The sequence below is a fragment of the Rhineura floridana genome, chromosome 2 (genome assembly GCF_030035675.1).
Source record: "Rhineura floridana isolate rRhiFlo1 chromosome 2, rRhiFlo1.hap2, whole genome shotgun sequence".
Classification (NCBI taxonomy): Eukaryota; Metazoa; Chordata; class Lepidosauria; order Squamata; family Rhineuridae; genus Rhineura; species Rhineura floridana.
The window spans coordinates 144735160-144751357 of NC_084481.1; the positions used below are offsets into that span (position 1 = coordinate 144735160).

Sequence of the window (16198 nt, forward strand, 5' to 3'; positions counted from 1 at the left end):
GAGATTGTTTTAAACCAACTTCAAACCATGAATTATGAACCTGGCTTGTTTAACCAATCACAGCTTCTATTAACCAGATTTCCTAGTTCCTACATTAGGATTCCTAGTTCCTAAACATCCTCCCTGCTGATCAGAGAGGGGCAGGGAAGAATGCAAAAGCCTAAGGCTCATGGCAGCTCTTTCTTGTTTATCCATGTAGCACTAAACCAATTTCCCAGGGAACTTCATCAAAACAAATGTCAGCTCACAAGATGTCAGTACAGAAGGCAGCTCTATATCAGCATGGACAAACGACATTCGGCTGCCTGAGGGCAGAGCACACACCATCTCCAAGTCACTCCCATTTCAAGTTTGTGAACATAGTATCTGCTGAACAAAACTGTGACTTCAGTGGATGATTCTTAAACCACCCTTTTTTACATTTCCTACATATCAAACCCAATTGTTAATCCAGAAATTGTTAAGAATATAATTTTCACAGGATCAGATGTACCTTTTATTTGAACCAACTTTCTTTATGCAGTAAAGAAACAAATCTGCATGTTCAAGTTGGACAATTAACAATATTCTTCAACAAGTTGACAAGATTATAACAGCTATGAAACCATAGGGAAAAGAATACAGGTGATGAAAATCTTAGACAACACTGCAGTCACCATGGACCAGAAAACAGTCATTATAAGGGATCTTTCTTGCAGCCTGTAACAAAAGCACTTTTATATATTTCTCCCTATTTAAGGATTCTAGACCACATCAGATTGACATTCTTTCTAAAATAAATCAAAGCTGCAATCAGGAATAAAACTTAGTAGTTTACTGTGGGTAATTAGTAGTGGGAAATAAGAGAGACAGAAATGGGCAAAAAGTCTTTATGGGATCCAATTCCCTTGGCGATTCTTTCAAGCATACCTCTTGTCAGCAGCACTTTTGGCCTGACACTGTCCTATTTGTCTCTTATGCAAGATTTAAATAATGCCAACCCTTAAATCAGAAAAAAAAATCTAGTTAATAAGCTGTTTGAAAAGGGCAAACTTTTGCATATATACATAAAGAAGAGACTCATCATTCTCACTCTGTCCTGTGCTCATGGAAGGACAGACATTTGGCTACCTGGGGCAGAGCACAGACACCTCTCTAAATCAGTCAGTCAATCAATCAATCTTTATTGCAGTCAATGAGCAGAACATAATAAAAATTACATAAAACGTATTCTCAAAATATATAAAATATATCAATTAGAATAAAATTAAGTGTGGTAGCATAAAACAGATAAAACATAATTGTTTGGACAGCAATGTTACAGAGTCATAATCATATTGTAAACTCCAGGAATGGATATTATAACATGGATAGAATTAATTTCTGACACATTTTATATGCTGCAGCACAAAATTTAGTTACACTAAGAGAAGTGGCTGCATTTTTATCAGAGAGGAGTAATAGAGCATGAAATGCATCTGATCATACTGGCTATTTTGATGAAAGAGGTTCAATGAAATTTTTTCATATATCACAATAGAAAAGTCAATACAGAAGAACATGTTTCTCCATTCTCCAAGTTCTTGTTTTTTCCAACTGTCAAGTAGCAGTATTCTTGGAGAGGCTAACATGTTTCCTCCCATTTTTGTGCTTTTATGTGTATTAGACTTTGGTATTCACTGAAATGGCTTGTAGGAAGCTGTAGATTCACCACAGTTTAAGTAAAGGGCAGAGGGAGGATCTAAATAACACCCTCACTTTACCTTTACCTTTATGTTTATTTTGCTTCCTTATTGCTGAATACTGTATTTGGCTTTATTTTATTAATGTCAGTGTCTTGCTCTTTTTCCATGCCCTAAGCTAACTTCTCTCTAGTGTATAAATAAACTCTTAAGATTTTGAGAAATACTACAAGGTTTTCTATTCCTGTGGGAAGTCAATGTAAGAACTATTGGAACAGACATTGCTGTCTTGAATTAAACATCAAATTCATAACTGTTAAACCTCTTTCTCCTTTCCTCTTCTTAATCTTATTGTTGGCAGACATGTTGTTTATTCAGGAAGGTGTTGATGGATAGTAGCTTAGTTGGGAAATGTTGGCTTAACAAATAAAAATATAACTCATTCAGCTATTGTCTGAACAGCTGTCAGCCCTCATCACAGCTCACATGAAGAAACGTCCACCCAACATCAACGGAATTACTCTGTATTGTTGTCCAGTATTGATTATAAGGAGGTGCAGCATCCCACTGAAGGAACTTGGGGTAAAAAAATTAAACACTAATAACTGTATGTAATTGTCTGGAATACAAACTTAATGATAATATCAGAAGTAACACATTGATTGTAGAAGGCATCACCTCATCATGTAGGGCTTGTTCCATACAACAAACTCCGCTTATTCATAAATCTCAGTAACATCTCCTCTCATCACCCTCTATTGCTAGACTTATGTATTGTTGATATTTCCTGCTCTTTTAATGACTCCTCAAAGCATCCCAATAATGCTTTGTGAATCACTTGGCATCTTTCAGTCCATTGGTTGCTCTTATTACTGGCACCATGATTTCTGGCAGACGTAGGATGTGCAAACTGCAAATTCTGTTGTGCTGCTTTTGACTTTGGTGTAGCTGTCACTTCTACAGTATCAAATGACTAAGAGCACAATCCAGTGCATGCCTGCTCAGAAGTAAGTCCCACTGAGTGCAGCAGGACTTACTTCAAGTAAGAAGGTATAGGATTGCAGCCTTAATGTGGAAATACAGCATTTCCACTGAGCATCTTGCCAAGGCACCCTATACCATTAGAAAAAGCTTCCATGTTTGTCCAATGGGATCCAAAAGATCGAAACATTTCCTGATATCTTGAGTGCCTCATAAATGCTCTCTCTTCCCTTAATAATGTTGCTCATATGTGGCATTCATAGAAGGCGGCCCTAACTATCTAACATCTCTAACTCAGTTCTGAAAATTATACAGCAAAAAGGCAAGAATAAAGAGGGATAATACGTATTTGGGTGATTGGGAAATGGGTAATGATATTAAAAGCTTACCATAGGTTTGCATCATCAAATCACTAGATGAGAGTTCTGAAGAAAATGATGATGATGGTGGTGGTGATGATGATGAGGATGATCATAATGAAGAAGGGTCTGGGCACATAAATCCTGAAACAGTTCTTGAGTGGAACAGCAGTGGTGATAAGGAACCTCAGCCATCAGATACCAGTAAGCACTGATTTCTGTAATGTATACACTGTATTCTAGTGAAAATCAATAGATGTGTCTCAGTAAAAGGTGGCATTTAGATGTACTTATACATATTAAGTACTTTAGAAGTAATAAATGATATCTAGAAAGAGTAATTTGCATAAAATAATTCTGAAATATCACATCCAAAATTCTGAATATAGTGGAAGATTACCGCTTGATAACAAAGCAAATAAGTGTTAATTGAACACTGTGAATTATTTTTCTTTGCACATCCTAAATTGGGAGCAGGGCTTTGTGTTTGCATTCGATAATGGTACAGTACTATTGGCTTATTCTGGAAATGGAAATTCATGGATACTCGCAAACAGAAAATCTTATTTTGTGTTTTTTGAGTTTAGTTTAAATACATGGGGGCCAAGCTCTTGGTTGCTTTATCCTCCCCACATTGGCTTCTGTTAGGCATTTGCCCTTGGAATGGGTATTATGAACTATACTTTATTGGGTAAACATCTTTTCAATACTTCTGTTTCTTTTGCATTACTTTATCTCTGTGATGAGCACATTGCATAGTGTGCCAATGTCTTCAGTTGTATTTGGAAACGTACTTGTCCTAGCAATATAAAGGCTCCTATTTCATCACTAGTCTCTGACTTTTGTGAATTAATCATGTTGTTTATGCACTTGTGCTACATTCCTTGAGATCAGATTATATTTTGTTATGGCCTCAGTGAGATGGTGGTTGGTTTGCAGTGTTTTTGTGGTGGTGGAAGCTATTATTTTGGTTCAGCAATAGGCATTAAGATATGGCATCTGTTCGTTAAACTGTTTTATGCATATCTCCTTAGATTATTCTTTCTCCTAATTGTGAAAATGCAATTTTGTGGTATTGGTCAGATTGCTTGTATTCGTTTGGCATTGTTTCTGCTGATTCGTGCTTGGTGTATCTAACAGCAATATGATGTGTGTATATGCACGTGTAATTGCACTGTAGGAATAATACACATTACTATATTACTACTATAGTGAAACAAATTAAATCTCAAGTCAAAGGGTGTGTTTCAAAGAAACAAGGTATTCACAGAGCGCTTTCTTTTATGGGGTTCCAACATAATTTTATACAGCATATGGATACATACATCTCCACTCTGTGATGTAAGGTTTGTCATCTTTTTGATTGGTCCTGATTCTGTGCCTTTAACAGCAGCCCTTTTTATTTATTTAGTAACTGTTTTTATTTAAAAAGCCTAACACAGAATTAATTCCCAGATGAAACTTTTCTCACCATTCATCTTCATGCCAGGAACATCTTTAACTGCTGTAGGTTGCTTCTAGACAACCTGCTTATTGAGCATTCAGCCTGATTTCTGGTTTTCACAAAGTTTGTGGGGAGATTAGACAAAGGTGACTATTTATTAAGCCTTCATTCTGATTAGATGGCAATGAGATTAGATGATGTTGTGTCAAGCAAATGTTATCCCACACTTTCCACTGAATTTTTGTCATCACCTTCCTTGTTGCAAGAAGTCCGATTGGGAGGGGGGAGCATATTTATTGCATAAGAGCACCAAATCAACTGTAATTGTGCAACCTGAATTAGGTGGTGTGTGGCTGAATAGCACCCCAAAAATAGCAACAGTCTGGAAGTGCCTATAGTTTTGTGTGTCAAGCTGCTGTTCAACACACAGGAGCAACCCCAGTTTTTGTTTTGTTTTGTTTTTTGTTTAATAGCAACCCTAGGTTATAGGTAAAAAGGTTAGTACACATAGCACTTGATGGTAACAGAAAGACTTAATTTGGATTTCAGTGATGATCTTTAAAACGCAATAGTAGCCACGATTGCAGTTTTGCTAAGCAATGGTATGAAACTAGTGGCACTATCGTGCAATTGTCTGTATGACTCTAAAAACATGGCGAATTTTGCTCTGCCACTCAGGTAACATCATCACCTGGAAACAAAAGTATAATGTTGATTTCCAAAATGCTATTCCTACAAGTCATAGAAGGGTGGAGGGAGAATTTCCTATGCACAGCAATGAGCATCTTAACATCTCTTAGCTAGGAAAACAGGGATACATTGTTGCCGTTGATTGAATTTAAGTAGATTGGTTTGATGGTGTGAGGTAAATAGTGCTGCCATATTTTCTAATGTAGTTCATAGCTGATGTAGAAGAAATTTACAGGTGTTTTGCCCAGTTATGTGGGTTTTCCAGAAATTTTTGCATCAGATTATTTTCTAATGTCCTAAAGAGTGATCTAACTTAACATGTTTATTTTACTTGTATTTACTAAACAAAGCTAAAAACTTTGAAACTGCCAAGCTTCTCTGATACTGCAGTTGACAGCCATTCATTGCTACTAATGGACTTATGAAACAGAAAATTTTCTAGAAAAAAATTAAGTACTGGAATATTTTCTGTTTTGGAAAATGTTCTGCCCCACATCACTGGTTTTGCTTGCAGATTTACTACTCTTGCAGCACTTTTCAGCCAGGGTGAGCATTTCCAACTTAAGACATACTGCTGATTCACATATGCTTGTTTATTCAGTACTTGATGACATTCAATAAACATGTGTGAACTGTCCATGGTAAAATATTGAATTTGAATTAATATTGAGTGAAATGACAGTTATGCCTGTCATGATGTATCTCTGAGGACTCTTTCACACATGCAGGTCTTTACTTGATGCTAAAGGCTAAAGAACATGTGTGAACTATGCCTTAAAAATGCCAGTTCAAAATAGATGGCTCCTTTCCAGTTTGTGTTATAAACCATGAAACACATTAAGACAAGTGTTGGTTGGTGGTAGTGTGCCAGATATTCAAATAAATATCAATTCAACCATTGTCACAACAGCTGTGGTCTCCATCAAAGATGTCAAACATGAAGACTCAGCCCATGATTCATTTCTACATGGTGTACCCTCTGGAAAGGACAATGAAGTCCAATATTCAACAAATGGCACAAGGGAGGATGTGCCACCTCGAATTGTTCCTCTAGGTGATGATGATCATAATTCAACAGCTACCGGTATGAGTAATTATTTTATGTTAATAGGAAATGGAGTCTACTTTCACAGTATCAAGTCCTACAAGTTAGTTAATAACTGGAAGCATGGCCCAGTTTTTACTGGTACTACATCTGCAGATAATATGTTGTGATTACATTAAAAAGGAAAGCAGAGACATATGTGAAGGCATTTTTTCCAGATGTGTTCTGTTACATCTACCAAAACCATGAAACCAACAGCTCAAGTATTATTTGACTTTGGCTAAGCAAGAGTGAGTCACAACTGCCAATCTGAATTTATTTTAGACTCAGAAGTTTCTTGAAATTTGTAGAAGTTCCAAATTGATGTGTCATCTGTGCCCAACCCTATCTTAAAGCAGTGTATTAAAAAGTGCTTTTATATGTAACAATGTTAGCCTAAATACAGTGCTGCACAAGGCCAGCATTGCAGGGTTAAAAATCACATAGATTTGCAGGGTTAAAGATCACACTGACTTTCAGTCAGTGAAAGTCAACCTAGAAAAAATGATGAGTGATTACCCATTGCCAATCAGGTTGCCATTCTGTGTTTCTCAAGTATCCAATGATTGTAGACATCACAGAATTGGCTTAAATCAGTTCCATATTTAGAAAGCAGAGAGCAAACATGAGCTTATTTTGTGATGCTTTCCTTTGTTTTAGAGAAATAACTATTTATATACAAACACATGAATACACACATATTTTGAACCTAAGGGCATAGCTTTGTCAACATTAAAACATGAAGATGAATAAAATGCACTTACACATACATGCACAATTTGCTTTGCAATTTTAATCTTTACTATGGAAATGCATTGGCATTTTTTCTTGCAGCTCGGGACTACCTTGCTTTCCTACTGCATAGGGCTTTCTATGGTCTTGGTGTTGATTCTCAATATCTAAAGCATGTTCTTTTAGACTGGTCATACACAATCATAATGTTGAATGCGTTATGTTTTCTGCTGAGTGCTGGGAAAGGATTTGGCTCTGAAGGGGAAATCTGGTGGTGTGGTGGTGGTACTTCAAGATATTTCTGACAATTTTCTTGGATATGAACAGCAGCACCTTTAGAACTGAGTAAGGCAACATCTATTGAAATGGCTGAACATCATCTGGCTCAGAATGCCAACCAAAATATGTTTTCAAGCTGAAAGTGCAAATGTACATTATCTTTCTGAAGCATTTGGCCTTAGTGTCTGGAACAAATGTTCAAACATAATCCAAGAAGAACAATTTCAAATTAAAAGAAGAAGAAAAAGAAGAGAAAAAAAGAAAATGTTTATGGACTTAAGATGGTACTGTGCTTCAGGATGGTACAAAGCCTTGGCATCTATCAAAAACATTTGCTAGATCAGTTAAGGGTGCAAGCTGTTGTCATTACTTTTCTGCCTATACCACTGTTACACTCCCTTCTGCTATTCCTGCTGGTCTCTGGGGCACTGTTTAGAAAATCAGCAGCTTCTGATAACTGAGGTGATGACGATGGGTGGCTGTGAATTCAACAATATTTTCCAAAATTTCATTTACTTTCCTCTTCCTGTTGCTTACGTACATAATTGAAAGAGCAAGCCATGTATAGTTTAACAAGACAAAGTGAACAATCTGGATGGTTGTTCAGCAAGCATAATACTGCAACTGATTCAAAACATCATCATAACAGCTGTGTCCTCCAGTGATGATTACTTCAAGCAGGAAGACTCAACTCAGAATCCACTAGATGGTGCTCACTCTGGATTGGAAACTGAAGACATAGTACCTACCACGACCACTTCACATGTATTGCATCCAGGACTTGTTCCATCAAGTGAAAGGGAAAGAACTTTGGAAGAAGAACCTTTTCATCGTACAGGTATCAGATTCAATAACGAATTATCATGCTATGATTAGAATTAGTTAGTTATTTGAATGGTTTGCTTTTGTTTCCTGATCCATATTTTTGGACAATGGTGTTTACCCTTACTTAAAAATAGATCTTTTAGTCATTGGGGTGGTTGTGAGTTTCTTTTCGTTATTCTTCCATATTTTAAAGGTGTAAATTCTAAACAACTATTGAGAGCGTTGCTTTTTTAGATTATTATTTTACTACTATTTTTAATTGCATTTTGAATTGACTGTACCAATCTGGTATCAGGGTCAAATGTACCTCAACTAAGTTATACGAATAAAGTATGTATTTATACCATTTGCTAATTATACAACCCTCTCAATTTTTCTGGTGATACACAAAACAGTCAGAGAATCGAGAATTCAAAGTCTAAAAAGAGAGGGAAAAAACCCAGAGCCCTTTTGGACTTTTTTTTGTCAGAGTTTTCATAAACTGTTGAAATTCATTAAAAATCAGCCATGTTCACAGAGTACCTGTAATCCTGTTAATGACCTTGCCCCATACATACTCTGACGTTCATCTTCTGCAGTTTAAAAGTTTAAAAAATGCCTGGCTGATTTTTAATTAATTTAAGAATTTTTGGCTGGAAGCCAATGATAAGGGCGGGCATGCTCAGTAAGAATTAACTGTCAGTGTTCTAAAAGACAGACTCACAGCTGCTTGGCTTAATTAGGAGGCCACACCCACACCAGACTTTGATTTCACTTGAGACAGTCATGGCTTCCCTCAGAGAATCCTGGGAAGTGTAGGTTGTGAAGGGTGCTGAGAGGAGACTCCTATTCCACTGAGAGAGCTCCAGTGGCCAGACTGGTTTAAGAGTCAGCCACTCTGATTGAAGCTCTGTGAGGAGAACAGGGCATCTCCTAGCAACTCTCAGCACCCTTCACCAACAACACTTCCCAGGATTCTTTGAAAAAAGCCAAAACTGACCAAAGTGGACTAAAGGACTGGTGTGGATGTGTCCAGGGACAGCTTTGGTTTAAATTTGGGTGGGAGGCTACATGTGCCTGCTGTAGAATAAAAAGGTGAGGGAAACGCTGACAAGCAATGATACTGTTCACAATGTTTTCCTTTTGGAAAGGAAAGAGTTCCCTTCTGCTCAGTGCCCACCCACCCAGTCTCCTCCCCTCCTCCTCCCTTTCCTGCCCCTCCCCCGGGTCAGTGTTGGACTATGACCTGGGAGACCAGGGTTCGAATCCCCACACAGCCATGAAGCTCACTGGGTGACCTTGGGCCAGTCACTGCCTCTCAGCCTCAGAGGAAGGCAATGGTAAAACCACCTCTGAATACCATTTACCATGAAAACCCTATTCAAAGGGTCACCATAAGTCCAGTCGACTTGAAGGCAGTCCATTTCCATTTTCAAACATGATTGCACAGAAATAAATCCAATTGAACTCAAAAAGTATACAAATGATCAAACCCACCCACCCTTCTCCCTCCTATCCCCTCCCTCTTGCCCTTTCCCTCCCCCTTCCTTTACCCCTCCCTACTCATCCCCATCACCTTCCAATCCCCTCCTCCCCATCCCCTTCCTCCTCTCCATGCTCAGTGTTTTTACCTATCTTAAGCATGATTGCAAAGAAGTAAATACAATTGAACTCTATAAGCATGCAAATGATCAAACCTGCCCTCCCCCTCCCTTTGCCCCCCTCCACTATGCTCCTTTCCCCCTCCTCCTCCCCCATGGTCAGTTTTTCCTATCCTAACCATGATTGCATAGGAGTAAATCCCATTGAACTCAATAAGCATGCAAATGATCAGACCTGCTTTTTCCCTCCTTTCCCTCTCCTCTCCCTTCCTCTTCCCCTCCCCTCTTCCTCCTCCCCTGCCCACTCCACCCCTCCTTTCCTGGTCAGTTTTACCTATCCTAAGCATGATTGCATGGGAGTAAATTGCACTGAACTCAATAAACATGCACATGACCAAACCTGTCCTTCTCCACTCCCCCTCCTGCCTGCTCCCATCCCAGTCCTCCCCTCTGTCTTTCCTCCTGTCCCTCCTCCTCCTCTCCTCCCCATCCACTGTGGTCAGTTTCACCTCTCCTAAGCATGATTGCAGGGGAGTAAATCTCACTGAACTCAATAAGCATGCGAATGAGCAATCCATTCTCAGCAAACTTGGACAGGATCCCATTTGTTACCTCCCAAATTAAAAAGCAGGGAAATTCACTAATAGGCAAAAAAAACCTTGCGGTTTAAGAATGTACCTATAGCCCACAGATATTTCTATCAAACTTTAAAAAGCAGGGAAATTGGGCAGCTCTAGTGAATGCACCAGGGGAGCAGGAGACCTGATCTCCTGTCTGAGATACTGGACTGTCCTACAAATTTGTCAAAATGCAAACACAATTTGGGTTGGTCTTTCACAGTCCAGTCCACTTACATATGCCTCTGAGCATATGGTGAGTGGTGGCAACACCTGCCATTTCCAAAGATAATTATATTTTTGTATGTTTGTTGGTATTCTTCTTACTTTGCTTCTTTCCTGTGTTACTAATGTTTCTACAGAGAATCTAAACCAGAAAATTTTATTTCCCTCATTATTCATCCTAGAAATCTGTCAAATTTATTTTTATTAATTTCAAAGCGTTTTTATTGGTCAATGTCATATGATGGTGAAGACAGCCTTTTGTGTTTCAAATTGGAGGTTATGTCCTATTTACATTTTGGGTGCATTAACAATTGAATCTGAAACTGCAGTTTGATGTAAAATCAAACTGATTCCAATATGTTGCTACTTCATCAATGACTCTAGCTGTTGGAAAAAAGAGGATGCATGTTTTCAGCCTGCTATGTTTAAACCACTTTATTTAAGGCAAGGTGGGCACGGTCAATTAAAAACATAGAGCACATCTAGAATTTTGCTAGAAAATATTTCACCTCCCACTGTTTTATCTTGTGCAAATTGAGACACTCCTGAGGTCCACTGGAGACTATTCTGCAGAAGTCAGTGCACAGTTATATTTGGAGTCATTTTAGTGCAAATTTTGCTGTACACATATTCACAGAAATAGAAAAAAAGATGATTTCCTATAGGAAACTTCATTAAAATTGCAAAGGAAATCAGACATATTCAAAGTGACCATCTGAACTATATCAACTGTCTTAATAATGTTGCTTCCTCCCTGCTAAAACAAGGTCAGCATAGCACATGTCTTCTTTCTATTATTTGGGCTGATTGCAGGTGTTGCCATCACTCACCATATGCCCATGTCTGATTGTATGTTACTCATGGATATACCAAATCTCTCAGAACAATGAAAAACAGTATCTCATGAGTATGAAGGGGGAGAAATTAATTCAGTTTTCATTTTAATGTGAACCTTCCCAACCTATTGTTGTTGTTATGTGCCTTCAAGTCGACTACGACTTATGGTGACCCTATGAGTCTGTGACCTCCAACAGCATCTGTCAGAAACCACCCTGTTCAGATCTTGTAAATTCACGTCTGTGGCTTCCTTTATGGAATCAATCCATCTCTAGTTTGGCCTTCCTCTTTTTCTACTCCCTTCTGTTTTTCCCAGCATTATTGTCTTTTCTAGTGAATCCTGTCTTCTCATTATGTGTCCAAAGTATGATAACCTCAGTTTCATCATTTTAGCTTCAAGTGATAGTTCTGGCTTAATTTGTTCTAACACCCAATTATTTGTCGTTTTCGCAAACCATGGTATGAGCAAAGCTCTCCTCCAACACCACATTTCAAATGAGTTGATTTTTCTCCTGTCCACTTTTTTCACTGTCCAACTTTCACATCCATACATAGAGATCAGAAATACCATGGTCTGAATGATCGTCTTCAGTGATATACCTTTGCATTTGAGGACCTTTTCTAGTTCTCTCATAGCTGCCCTCCCAGTCCTAGCCTTCTTCTGACTTCTTGACTATTGTCTCCATTTTGGTTAATGACTGTGCTGAGGTATTGATAATCCTTGACAAGTTCAATGTCCACATTGTCAACTTTGAAGTTACATAAATCTTCCGTTGTCATTACTTTAGTCTTTTTGACGTTCAGCTGTAGTCCTGCTTTTGTGCTTTCCTCTTTAACTTTCATCAGCATTTGTTTCAAATCATTACTGGATTCTGCTAGTAGTATGTTATCATCTGCATATCTTAAATTATTGATATTTCTCCCTCCAGTTTTCACACCTCCTTCATCTTGGTCCAATCCTGCTTTCCGTGTGATATGTTCTGCATATAGATTAAGCAAATAGGGTGATAAAATGCATCCCTGTCTCACACCCTTTCCGACTGGGAACCAATAGTTTTCTCCATATTCTGTTTTACAGTAGCCTCTTGTCCACAGTATAAGGTTGCTCATCAGGACAATCAGATGCTGTGGCACCCCCATTTCTTTTAAAGCATACCATACCTTTTCATGATATACACAGTCAAAGGCTTTGCTGTAATCTATAAAGCACACGGTGATTTTCTTCTGAAATTCCTTGGTCCATTCCATTGTCCAACATATATTTGCGATATGATCTCTTGTACCTCTTCCTTTTCTAAATTCAGCTTGGATGTCTGGCATTTCTCGCTGCATATATGGTAAGGGCCTTTGTTGTAGAATCTTGAGCATTACTTTACTTGCATGGGATATTAAAGCAATAGTTTGATAATTACTGCATTCCCTGGGATCCCCTTTCTTTGGAATTGGGATGTATGTTGAATGCTTCTAGTCTGTGGGCCATTGTTTAGTTTTCCATATTTGTTGACAATTTTTTCTCAAAATTTGGACAGATTCAGTCTCCGTAGCTTGTAGCAACTCTGTTGGTATTCCATCTGTTCCTGGTGATTTGTTTCTTCCAAATATTTTAAGAGCACCTTTCACCTCACATTCTAAAATTTCTGGTTCTTCATCATACAGTTCTTCCATGAATGAATCTGTCATCCTGGCATCTCTTTTATAGAGTTCTTCAGTGTATTGCTTCCATCTTCCTTTTATTTAATTTCGATTAGTCAGTGCATTCCCCTGTTGATTATTCAACATCCCTACTCGTGGTTTAAATTTCCCTTTCATTTCTCTAATCTTTTGGAACAGGGCTCTTGTTCTACCCTTTTTGTTGTCCTCTTCTATTTCTATACAATAACTATTGTAATAGTTCTCTTTGTGCCTACGTACTAGTTGCTGTATTGTTGCATTTAAGGTTCTGACCGTGTTTCTATCTCCTTTTGCTTTTGCTTTCCTCTTCTCTTTAATCATTTTAAGAGTTTCTTCAGTCATCCATTGAGGTCTTTCTCTCTTTTTAGCTAGAGGTATTGTCTTTTTGCATTCTTCCCTGATAATGTCTCTGATTTCATTGCTTAGTTCTTCTGGTTCTCTGTAAACTAAGTTTAACACCTCAAATCTGTTCCTTATTTGATCTTTATATTCTTCTGGGATGTTATTTAAATTGTATTTTGGCTTTATGATTGCTTTGTTGTTCTTCTTTAGCTTTACTCTGATTTTCGATTCGACCAGTTCATGATCTGTACCTCAGTCTGCTCCTGGTCTTGTTTTTGCAGAAAGTATGGAACTTCTCCATCTTCTGCTACCAATTATATAATCAATTTGATTTCTATATTGACCATTTGGTGATGTCCACGTGTACAGTTGTCTTTTCGGTTGCTCAAAAAATGTGTTGGCAAGAAACAAATTATTGGCTCCACAGAATTCAGTAAGTCTTTCTCCTGCTTCATTTCTATCTCCTAAACCCCATTTCCCCACAATTCCTAGTTCTTCTCTGTTCCCTACTTTTGCATTCCAGTCCTCCACAATTATCATCACGTCTTGTTTTGGTGTGTGATCAATTTCTTCCTGTAATTCTGTGTAAAATCTCTCTAATTCTTCTTCTGCTGCTGCTTTTACCGTTGGAGCATAGACTTGGATGATGGTTATGTTAATAGGTTTCCCGTTTAATCTCATTGATATCACTTGCTCAGACCTTGCGTTGTAGCTCCTAATTGCTTTTGCTACATCACTTCTCACTATTAAAGCAACCCCATTTCTTCGTATTTTCTCATTTCCTGCATAAAATATTTTGTAGTTGCCTGACTGGAAATGTCCCATTCCCATCCATTTTAATTCACTCACGCCAAGTATTGTAATGTTGATACATTCCATTTCTTGCTTGACAATTTCTAACTTTCCCTGGTTCATGCTTTTAACATTCCATGTTCCTATTGCGTGCGGCGCACAACTCCGGACTCTCCTTTTGCATCTGTGCGCATCAGCCTTTGGGCTTCCTTTTGGCTTTGACCCAGCTGTGTCATTAGTCACAGCGCTACTCGTACTTGTCCTTTGTTCTTATATTCTAATAGCTTGTCCCAAGCTATTAGGTGAACTGAAATGCAGCTATCATTTGAAGTTTATGCTTTTCCAAGTTTTGTGTAGTTCTCCAACCACAGAAAATGTATAAAGAAGTTATGGGAAAGTGTGCACAGAAATGGATATATTTTTGAAAATAATGTAGAAAAATGCACATTTTAGGAGAGATGTAACAAAAATATGTATAAATTTTCCTGCAGACGTTTTGAAATGAAGTTTGCAAACTGTTGCAGAAATGAGATGAACTAAACTGAGAGTGGAAAAATCAGAAACGAAGAGAAACCAAAACTGACAGAGTCATCTGCCCCCTACATCATGAGCAGTGCCCCATCGATGCTATACATTTAAAGGAACAAACAGTCATGGCCAAGAGTTGTTGGGAGACCCCAGTTCCACACATAGAGCTACAATTCCCAGAGTTCCCTAGGAAGAAGGATTGATTGTTAAACCACTCTGGAAATTGTAGCTCTGTGAGGGGAATAGGGGTGTCCTAACAAATCTCAGCACTTAAATGGCAGTTCCCAAGAGTCTTTGGGGAAAGCCATGACTGTGGTATGATACTGCTTTAAATGTATAGTGCAGATGGCCTTGGCTCTGGCTTGATGGCAGAGCACCTGCTTTGCATGTCCCAGGCTTGACATCTGATACCTACAGTTGAAAGGATATCAGATAGCAGAGTGAGAAAGCCCCTGCTTGACACCTGGACAGCTACTGCCATTTAAAGTAGACCATACTGGACTAGATGGACCAGTGTTCTGACTGAACATAAGGAAGCTTCATGTGCGAGTATACAGAGGTATAAATCAAAACCTTTACTATTTTATTCGTTCCAAAGTTCTCTCTTGTTTTATCGCTGTTTTGGCAATAAAGCAGCTTGAGTTGTATTGGTTGCCAGACTTATTGCTACAGTGTGCAAACCAGTTAAGTTGAACTTAAGTGTTTAAGTTGATGTAAACCTACTGAACTCAGTGGAACTGGCTGATTCTATTAGAAGACAAAATTAATTTTCATTGTTTGTAAGTTAATCATTCTATCCATTTCCATATAACAAGAGAAATCATATAACATGAAAAATTATACCTTTTCTTGGGATAACTAGTGATTAGCATATCATCCAGAAGATTTGAACTACACTGATCCACATAATCACCTTAATACAGTGACTGCTTGCTGATGTGGGAGCTCTGATGTGTATAAGGAGCTTCCCTATTCACTTTTATTGAGGTGGTAATTCTACATGCATGGAGCTTTCATCCTAAATTGAAACAAAGGAGGAAGCCTGTATCCATTGGAGCTCACCCATAGAACTTTGGATGTGAGCTATTATCGATTAAACTCAGGAAAATTCAAAATAGGGAGGAATTTATTTTTGCATTAAGAATATAAAACAGTTATATTCTTCAATGAAAGTGCTGAACATGGAGAATCATATCAAGATCAGTTATCAGTTGTTGGTAAACCTGGACAAAGAAGTGGCTCAGCTACAAACAGGACAATCCATGGTGTCTAGAAACACTTATCCCTCCAAGTGAGAGTGATCATGAAAATGAATCTTCTCAGACAGATATTACCAGTAGGATTAATTAATTAATGTAATCTGCTGATGTTCAGTATAAAAGAAAATTTATTTCTCTTTTATTTTGGCAATTAGGAAGATTCAACTAATTTTTAAGTCTAGCCCTCTAAGAACTGTGCTCTCATGTTTTTCATATCATCATAGCTCCAGAAGGAAGGCAACTTTTATTGGAGAAATTACACAAGGGGAAATGGGTAGCCCTTCCTGTGTCA

The 16198-nt window shown here is 38.1% G+C and overlaps 1 protein-coding gene across 10 annotated transcripts in view; it reads left to right on the forward strand.

The window, feature by feature from the left end:
* CD44 (CD44 molecule (Indian blood group)) overlaps window positions 1-16198 on the forward strand; it is a 132595-nt gene that overhangs the window by 90390 nt on the left and 26007 nt on the right. For 8 of the 10 annotated variants that reach the window (XM_061610760.1, XM_061610768.1, XM_061610766.1 and 5 more), the window contains 4 exons: window positions 2124-2243; window positions 3059-3205; window positions 6046-6219; window positions 7880-8068. In XM_061610760.1, coding sequence (XP_061466744.1) covers window positions 2124-2243; window positions 3059-3205; window positions 6046-6219; window positions 7880-8068 — 630 coding nt within the window. The remainder of the gene's footprint in view (window positions 1-2123; window positions 2244-3058; window positions 3206-6045; window positions 6220-7879; window positions 8069-16198) is intronic. The other 2 variants (XM_061610765.1, XM_061610769.1) reach the window with 2 other exon arrangements.